Source organism: Dipodomys ordii, unplaced genomic scaffold, assembly GCF_000151885.1.
Source record: "Dipodomys ordii isolate 6190 unplaced genomic scaffold, Dord_2.0 Scaffold6, whole genome shotgun sequence".
Lineage (NCBI taxonomy): Eukaryota > Metazoa > Chordata > Mammalia > Rodentia > Heteromyidae > Dipodomys > Dipodomys ordii.
In genome coordinates, this window is record NW_012267222.1 from 12,326,710 (window position 1) to 12,335,880 (window position 9,171).

At 51.1% G+C, this 9,171-nt stretch overlaps 2 protein-coding genes across 2 annotated transcripts in view; both read right to left on the reverse strand.

Annotated features, from left to right (window-relative positions):
* Positions 1 to 327: 327 nt before the first annotated feature.
* Sh3bgrl3 (SH3 domain binding glutamate-rich protein like 3) lies at positions 328 to 1,665 on the reverse strand. Its single transcript, XM_013032990.1, has 3 exons — positions 1,517 to 1,665; positions 898 to 1,065; positions 328 to 786 (listed from the first exon to the last, which is right to left on the reverse strand). The coding sequence occupies exons 1-3, from the start codon at positions 1,562 to 1,564 to the stop codon at positions 721 to 723; spliced, it is 282 nt and encodes a 93-aa protein (XP_012888444.1). The 5' UTR covers positions 1,565 to 1,665; the 3' UTR covers positions 328 to 720.
* A 1,223-nt stretch (positions 1,666 to 2,888) lies between these two features.
* The window catches only part of Cep85 (centrosomal protein 85kDa), a 31,269-nt gene continuing 24,986 nt past the window's right edge, over positions 2,889 to 9,171 (reverse strand). The window contains exons 10-12 of the mRNA XM_013035908.1: positions 6,992 to 7,099; positions 5,589 to 5,814; positions 2,889 to 4,467 (exon numbers count right to left, since the gene is read on the reverse strand). Coding sequence (XP_012891362.1) covers positions 4,307 to 4,467; positions 5,589 to 5,814; positions 6,992 to 7,099 — 495 coding nt within the window. The 3' untranslated portion in view covers positions 2,889 to 4,306. The remainder of the gene's footprint in view (positions 4,468 to 5,588; positions 5,815 to 6,991; positions 7,100 to 9,171) is intronic.

Below are 9,171 nucleotides of genomic sequence, written 5' to 3' on the forward strand. Positions count from 1 at the left end.
CACAAACAAACCTGCTGTCACTACACCCATGCCCTCAAAACTGCCAGAATCACAGCTGAGCACCCACTCCCATGACACACCCACTCAAAGCCAGTCTGCTCCAACACAGAAGACAACCACAATCACGGCCAGGCATGCAAATGGACACCCCACTACATGCATAGGAGCCAGAGGGTGGCCCAGCCACTGCCTCCAGATACCACTAGTTCACACAGGCATGTGGTGTCACACCGATCCAAACGCATGCAGCACACAGGTGACAGTTTCAACCAGCAGCCTTACCCAGGGCAGGGACCCAGCACGCCCAGGCCACAACCAGACAGACAGTGCCAGTGGAATGGGCATTTAATTGTCTCTAGGATGCTCCCAGAAGGGGGGACTGCGGGGCCTTTGGCAGAGCTCTGACTAATGGAACCAACAGAAGTGTCCATCAGCCAGTGCCAGGCAGGGAGGCAGCCCCAAGGCCTGGCTGGGGACAGCCAGCACTGGGGCTGTGGTTTAAGACAATTTCTGAGACTAGTGGATAAGGAATGTTCTTTGGAATGGAAGGGAGGGCGCTATAAAGAGCGGGGAGGAAGGCTTGGGTTAGGTTGGGGGAGGGATGCCAAGGTCAGGTTAGGAATGACAGGGAGTTGGTCACAAGGTCCTTTCAGACCGGGTGCGGTCTGTGGGGAGAAGATGGTGTGGCCTGGTGGAGACTGGCCGTTCCTGAGTGGGGACTCAGGCCAGCTTCAGGAACTCTTGCAGCGTGTTCTGTTCCACAGCCTCCACGAAGAGCTCATAGTCCTGGGGGAGGGATGGTGATCATTTGAGCGTGGGGGGGGGTCGTACTCTGTCCAGTCCTCTGACAACGCTCCCCCCACCCCGACACTCCCACCTCCAGCCCCTGGACCCTACCCCGCAATACTGGTCCCCGTTGACAATCTGGGGTGGGGTGGCCTTGGGGTTGCCTGCCAGGGCTCGCATCTCATCCCGCAGGGCGTTGTCTTGAGAGATGTCTACTAGCTGGTACTGGATTCGCTTCCCATCCAGGATGCGGGTCACCTCACTCTGCTGGGACTTGATCTAGGGCAGAGGGTGGGGAGGCTTAGTGGGCAGTTTGGATGGATTCTGGCGGGAACCCTGGGCACATGTACAAAGCTTTCGCCCCATGCCACTAAGGGAGGGAGTTAGAGTGGGACAGATCAGGCTTGGGGTAGCCCTGGACGAGAGAGACGGCCACCAGGGGTGGGATGTGAGAGGAGTCAGGGAAAGTTCGCCTGGCGCTCGGCCCACACAGTAGAGGGGGGCGTGCTGAGGGCGGGCCCGGCCCCCGGTGGGGGATGGGCGCCGAGCCCTTGCCGGGGCTGCTGAGGACCCAGGACGCCCAGGGAGCGGGCTCCGGAGGGGGCCTCCACCCCGGATCCAGGTCTGCCCACACCTCGCCTCCGTCGCGGGGGCGGGTCCGGGCTCCGGGTTTGGAGCACCGGGAGCTGGCCCACGTTCTCCGCCGGCGCGGGCCCGGGCGCACACTCACCTCACGGGAGCCGGTGACCGAGGTGCTGTAGACGCGCAAGCCGCTCATGCTGCAGGCGGGCGGACGTGCAGATAAACCCGGAGACGGTGGGAGCGGCAGCTGCACGGCCCAGACGACGCCGCTGCGCTCGGGAGCGGTTTCCTTCCTGCTCCGCCCGCGAGTCACCGCCCTCAGGACCAATGAGCTGCGCAGGCGGGGAGGCGGGGCCTCCGCGGCCCCGCCCCGCGCACCAGACCCCCCCCCCCACGCTCTCGGGAGTTGTCTAGCGCCGTGGACCCCAGTCGTGGCCGCGCGCCGCCGCCCTCGCAGCCCTGGGTGATCTGGGGCTCGGGGGAGGTGGGGAGGGGCCAGATGGCAGGAGAGGCGCGGGAGGAACGTTCAGCAAAGGCTTCCCGGGCTCACCGGCTCCAGTGCATCTGTCACTTGCTCGGCAGGAAGAGGTCCCTTCATCTAGCCTAGCTTGGGGTTCTGGAAAGGAGGCATACCGGAGCAGAGGCAGCCGGCAAGGAAACTTCCCTAAAGCTCCAGTCAGCTCGGGCAGGATAAGACAAGGGTGGTGGCAGGAAGCCGGGCCACGCCCTCCAGAAGCCAGATGGAGACCAAGGCAAGAGGCCAGTTGGATAGCTCTGAGAAGCGAGGAAGCAAAGGCAAGATCCACAGCTGGCTTTGGGATGGCCCCCTCCGTGCTTCAGTTGGCACATTAAGGCTACCATCTCAGCAAGAAACCAGGAGGCTCAAAGGGGACTCCAGCAACCTGCCCAACTTAGGAGCCTTAGCTTCCTGCTGGGTTGTACATAAAGCCTCAGATATCTCCCCTTCCCCAGACCACTAACAGTCCAGGAACCACCCAAGCCTTCTGAGCAAACAGTGCCTCAGAAGCCACAGAAACCCGGAGGTCTCAGACTTCCTCTCTGAGAGGCCTGCTCTGTGACTCAGGATAGCTTAGCCCAGAACAAAGTGTGGATGAGTGTCTTCATCTGTCCTCAGAAAAAGGCAGAGTATGAGCTGGGAAGGTGGCTCAGTGGTAGAGTGATTGTCTTGCATGCACAAGGCCCTTGGTTCGATTCCTCAGCACCACATAAACAGAAAAAGCCAGAAGTGGCGCTGTGGCTCAAGTGGTAGAGCGCTAGCCTTGAGGTGAAGAACTGAGGGACTGCCCAGGCCGAGTTCAGGCCCCAGGACTGACAAAAAAGAAAAAGGCAGAGTTATAAGAACACCCCATTGCATTTGCCAAAAAGTTCCTTCTTGCTGCTGTTTGGAACTTGACTGAAAACTTAATCTCTGACTCTCAAGCCAAAAGCAAGGGGTGGAGCCAGGGGTATGGGAATGATGGAAGGCTATGGGAAACAGAAATGTCTGTTAAATTTTTTTATTCTGTAATCAAAATAGGCATTACAAATCAGTTGACATAACGAAGATGCATATAAATAACTGCTTATAAACTTCACAAGGAAAAATACCCGTGAGCATGGTGGCAGGTCTCCCAACCCTGGGTGGAGACCAACCAGGCAGCTCTGCTTTTAGGAGGCAGGAGCCCAGAGGCTGAGGGGATAGCCAGCTGGGTGGGGCCGCTCTGAATGGAAGGGATAAGTCACTCCATAAATAAAACACAAACTTGTAAAAACACTTAAGAAGGAGGCTCATTCAGTCCTGGAGTGAGGTCCAAGATGCTGCCAACAGCCCAAAGTTTGTCAAAAGTCTTGGCATGGCTGCTTCTGGTCTCCAGAACAGATTTGCTCCCCATACACACACATGGCCCCTGTGTAGCCTTGCGCCAGATCTAGAGGAGGCCTGGGACTGGCCAACAACCAGACATTAACAATTGTGGGATGCCTTCTAAACCAGGCAAGAAAAACAAAAAACAAAAGCAAATGCCCCAGAGAAACAAACCTCCAGGAAACACTGAAAGTTAACTCTCAGAGCTGACTCCTTAGGAGACCAGAACAGGAAAGGAAAAGGGTTCCCCCAACATGAGGCACAAATCACAGGGCTGACACAGCCCTGGCAGAAGGAGTAAGCAGCTTGACAAGTGCCCGGTGGCCCTCTGGGGGAAAATTCTGCCCAAGACCAGAACCACAGAGAAAGGTCTGTACTCAAAGCCCAAGAGAGGATCTACCTGGAAGGCCTGAGAACAAAGGGGAAAGAGGCTGTGTTGGGCTGCTGAAGAGTGAGGACTCCTATACAGATGGCATGGCAGGCAGGCAGGCAAAGGAGCCCTGGCTGTAACCATCAGAGCCCCCAGTCCTACTGGGTACTTTGCTAATGAACAGATCACCCTGAGGCTTCTGCAAGAACAAGAGCCCTGAGGAGGAAGCAGAAGGACTGTGCCTGAGAAAACCCAAAGAGCCAGTTCAACTCCCAGAAAGGCTGGCACATGGGGCTTGAGAATTCTCAAAAGGTTGGTACCCCTACTGGGCCTTTTCCATCTCCCCTAAATGAGTTAGGGGCATCAGCAGCAGGTTCAAGTAATAGAGTGGGAATGAACGGAGATCCATCCTAGAGGACAGAGAGGGGGAGGTGAACAGCTGGTTGACCTGATATCAGCCAAGGGCTGGGAACAATTTCTGAGGACTTATCAGTTGAACCTGCAAAAGTTAATTAGTAACTCTCTCTCAAAAGGTGAATTAAGATAACAGAACTAACACAACCCAATAAGGCAAAGTCAGTGCAAGGGGACCCCTCCTTCCTCCCCTCTGACTGCTCTCTGAGACAGCAGCAGGAATCTGCTAGCTAGGCTCAGAAGCCCAGGCCCTCCCTGAGGGATATGGTATGCCCCACCCTCAGCAGTCCTCACTGTGTGGCACAGTTTTCTCCCATGTCCTGGGCATATCTGTCTGACAAATTGGTCCTTAAGTCTTCGATGTCCCGGTGTAGCTGCTGAACCTCTTCAAGTTTCCTCCTGATCACATCTGGCTTCTGCAAATCTAGAGGAGTCCCTTGGTACTGTGTGGCTGTAGAGAACATTTAGAGTGTCAGAAGACAGTTGGGAGACATTTCCTAGGGAGGGAAAGTATAGAGAGGCCCATGATCTTGAGACATAGTATTGTTATTATTTTTTTGCCAGTCCTGGGCCTAGAACCCAGGGCTTAGGCACTGTCCCTGAGCTTCTTTTGCTCAAGGCTAGCACTCTACCACTTGGGCCACAGTGCCACTTCTGGCTTTTTCTGTTTATGTGGTATGGAGGAATCAAACCCGGGGATTCTGCATGCTAGGCCAGTACTCTACCACTAAGCCACATTTCCAGGGAGGGAGGAAGGAATAAACCTACAGCCTCAGTCACGCTAACCAAGTACTCTGTGATTTTACATCCTAGTCCCAGAACATTCCAAAACAGGAGCTGGGGATAGCAGGCTGGTGGCTTGCTAAGGCCCGCTTTTTGTACTTCGTACATACCTGGCATATATAAAGGTAATCAACTCTAAAAGAACAATAAATTAGAAAAACAAAATAAAATTTTAAAAAAGATTCCTGTTTACAAAACACTGAACATCTACTTTGTGAAACATAAAAACTCCCAGAGGGGGCGCTGAGAAGGTAGCTCAGTGGTAGAGCGCTTGCCTTGCATGCATGAGGCCCTGGGTTCGATTCCTCAGCACCACATAAGCAAAAAGAAAAAAGCCAGAAGTGGCGCTGTGGCTCAAGTGCTAGAGTGTTAGCCTTGAGCTGAAGAGCTGAGGGACAGCGCCCAGGCCCAGAGTTCAGGCCCCACGACTAGACAAAAAAAAAAAACAACAAAACAAAAAACTCCCAGAGGGTGCTGGGAATGTGGCAGTAGAGCGCTTGCCTAGCATGCATGAAGGCCTGGGTTCAATTCCTCATACCACATAACAGAAAAAGCCAGAAGTGGTGCTGTGGCACAAGTGGAAGAGTGCTGAACTTGAGCAAAAGCAGCTCAGGGACAGTGTGGAAGCCCTGAGTTCAAGCCCTGGGACTGGCAAAAAACAAAACAACTCCCAGAGGGCAGCACCAAGGCCTATTTGCCCTATTCACACATTACTGATAGGAAAGTTAGGTGGTAATGAAAGGATAAAGACATTTCTTTCACAGGTTCCAGATTGGCCTAAGAACTCACAGTGAATGCCCAGGAGCAGAGAAAGATTCGGGTCATGGCCCTGGACCCTCTGTGTCACAATGCTACAGACAGCCTGCAGATCTTGAAGACAACTGGCCAATTCTTGGTGTAGCTCAAAGGCCATCTGGGATGTGTCTGGCGAAGGTAGACACCCTGGCTGGGCCTGGCGCAAGTGCTCCTGCAGCGTTAGGTTCTTCTCAATCAAGTCCTGGTTCTGAACTGAGAGCTGAACAGACATGTGGGTAAGTATGTTAACCCAGGCCCAGGGAGAGGCAAATTATCTGTGCATATGGGTGTGGAAACGAGTGGAGGGGAGGGTATGAGTCATAGGCAATGTCCCTCCTCCCCACCCCTGCCCTTACCAACAGGCTTAGCACCCTTCCTGCACACCCCCATATCAGACCCAGTTCCTCTGGGGGTAGGCTGGGCCCAAAGGGATCCAGCATGGGAGAGGAAGCTATTCCCTAGCACACTGACTCATCAGCCTCCAGGTTTCTGTTTAGGAACCAGAGAATATACTCCTAACTATAGGAACTCTATCTGAAGCCAGTCCCTCAGCCAACTCTGTTAGCCAGGCTATTAGAGATGGCTTAAAGTGAACAGTGAAATCTGAGGAGACATTGGTTTCAATCTCTCCCTGCCACCCTGACAAAGTGGCTACTAGCCAGCCTGATCACAGGCTGTCAGAGGAATATGGAGGCAAGGAAAACAATGTAACTAGTGGTTCCTGGGTATGGGGCAAAAGAAAGTAAGAGACCACAGAATCTAAAGCTGAAAAGGATCCTGCTCTTCTCACCTTAGTGAACTTAGGCTTTACTATGCTGACAAGCTATTCACATCTGTCTCCTTCCTTTCATCTTCCTGAAAACTTAATTCACTCTCTTCCCACTTGTTCCATTTTAAAGACTGAGCAGAGTTCTCAGTCTTCCACCTACACAGGGCCACAATCCTGGCAGGTGGCCAGTTAACTTGGTGGCCCCCTGCTGACAGTTCTGTTTACTGCATGAGGATTACCAAACTTATTGGGGAAAGAGATAAGAGACTGAGACAGGGGCTGGCTATGTGGTTTAAACTGTTACAACTAAAGCAAGAGGTACTCCTCTTGCTTTAGCCTCCTAAGTACTGGACCACCATACCTAGCTCCTTCAGTCTTATACAATCCTCCCTCCCTAATTCCACAAACTTGTGCCTATGGGAAGACAAAAGGAGAAAGAGTGATTTCCCAAATATGAAAAACATTCCTGGCAGTGGTGACCTAGAACCTTTAACATAAAGGATGAAGCAAAGTACCTTGCCATGGCGCTGCTCAATAAGCTCAGTAAGGACTCGTCCCACACTGGACTCTTGTGGGCACAAGGATGGGGAAGGCATACTGAGAAATCAGGTTTGGGGAGGCTGCTCACCTCCTTCACTGCTGTGCGCAGCTGTTGCAGGGCAGTCTCTCTCCGCTGGGCTTCCTCTCTCAGGGCCTGGCTTGTCTCTTCTTCTTGAATCACTTCTTGCTCCAGGCTCTTGAACCGCATGGCAAGGCGTTGAAGGGAACACAATAGGGATAACAAGCCTGGTTCAGATACCACCATCTCTGGCCTACTGACACAATTAAGTCCTATCCCCAAAGTACACTGCTGTGAAGAGACTGTTTTAGAAGAACCCAGCTCAGTGACTTCCCATTTAAACCTTTGGATAGCTTCTACCCACACACCAAGTGGAGGCTGACTTCTTAGCAGGACATCCCAGGCCATTCAACTTCTATTCACTTCCATCTATCTCTTCACTCCCAAGAGCCTCCATTCCAGCCACGCTGAATGATCGAATCGACAAACTCCAGCTCTAGGCCTTTTTCTCACTCTTTTTGCCTTTTGTTCATATTGCTCTTAAGCTCCTGTCCATCACTCTACAAGAGTCTAAGGCCCATCTGAGCCTTCTTCAATCCAACATCAGATCCCAATTAATCTTAATCCCACCCTGTCATTTAAGCCTCCATCTTGCTTAATAGTCTGTAGGCTACACGCACAAATCTTCCATTTGAACATAACCTTTTAAATAGACAAAATGTTGTTGAGTTCAATGTTTATTTAGCTCTTAGCATGACAGGTACTAATAATGAATATACCAAACAAACAGTCCCCAATTCTGAAGAGCTAACAGTCAAATATCTATCAATTCTGTATATGGAATGTTTCTTTTGGCAGAGATGGAAGGAGGAAAGCACCTTCACAGGCACCAAATCTGGAAAAGTATGTGCATAGTGGAGAGAGATAGATAGCTAAATATGTATATGTGTATGTGTGTGTCTGTGTGTGTGTGTGCGCGCACACACACACACACACACACATGCAGGTATTGGGGCTTACACTCAGGGTCTGGGTGCTGTCCCTGAGCTTTTCTGCTCAAGGATAGTGTTCTGCCGCTTGAGCCACACCTCTGTTTTTGGCTTTTTGCTGTTTAACTACAATCCTCAGATCTCAACCTCCTAACTAGCTAGAATTACAGGCAAGCACATCCAGTGCCCAGCCCACTAATTTTTAAAAATTATTATTTTTGCAATATTAGGGTTTGAACTCAGGGCTCTACACTTGCTAGGCAGGTGATCACTAGCAGGTACTCTACTCTTTAAGCAGCATCTTTGGCCTGATACTTAAAGAGATTTTATTGGGCTAATTCTATTTATACCAGCCTCTTCAAATTTATTTATTTATTTAATGTTGGTTGTGGGACTTGAATTCTGGGCCTGGGCCTTGGCCCAGGTGCTGTCCCTCAGCTCTTCAGCACAAGGCGCGTGCTCTACCACTTGAGTCATAGCGCCACTTCTGGCTTTCTGGTGGCTAAGTGGAAATAATAAGTCTCATGGCCTTTCCTGCCCAGGCTGGCATTGAGTCACGATCCTCAGATCTCAGACTCCTGTGTAGCTAGGATTACAGGCGTGAGCCACTGTCGCCTGACTAATAACCCTCTTTAATTTTTAAGCTGACTTTAACAAATAAAACAGTTAAAATACTAGCCGGGTGCAGTTAGTTGGCTCATGCCTGTAATCCTAGCTACACAGGAGTCTGAGATCTGAGGATCATGGTTCAACGCCAGCCTGGGCGGGAAAGGCCATGAGACTCTTATCTTCAATAAACCACTCAGAAAACCGAAAGTGGCACTGTGGCTCAAAGTAGTAGAGTGCTCGCCTTGAGCTGAAGGACAGTGCCCAGGCCCAGAGTTCAAGACCCACAACCAACTTCCTATTCTCTAGGTTTTTAAATATATAAAAGCAAATATAAATATGTATGTATATAATATATATATAGCTCAGTTGTAGAAATGTCTGATGCCTAACATGTAGAGATCTTGGGTTTGCTACACAGCAATACAGACTGAAAAATTGTCAAAGCCATGGAAAATCCAAGGTAACCATAATGAATCTACCTTATTCTATAAAATTGACCTGACATTTTAATTTACTTGAATAGGCTCATCATAGTTGTGTGTGTGTGTGTGCATGTTTTGTTTTGTTGGTTATGGGGCTTGAACTCAGGGTCTGGCGCTGTCCCTGAGCTTCTTTTGCTCAAGGCTAGCATTCTACCACTTAAGCCACAGC

What these genes read in the sequence shown, in the direction of transcription:
- Sh3bgrl3 (XM_013032990.1), bottom strand. Translation starts at nt 1,564, where the DNA reads ATGAGCGGCTTGCGCGTCTACAGCACCTCGGTCACCGGCTCCCGTGAG. An exon ending in CGGTCACCGGCTCCCGTGAG is followed by an intron (nt 1,066 to 1,516) that starts GTGAGTGTGCGC and finishes CCTCTGCCCTAG; the next exon opens with ATCAAGTCCCAGCAGAGTGA. An exon ending in ACGGGGACCAGTATTGCGGG is followed by an intron (nt 787 to 897) that starts GTAGGGTCCAGG and finishes TCCCTCCCCCAG; the next exon opens with GACTATGAGCTCTTCGTGGA.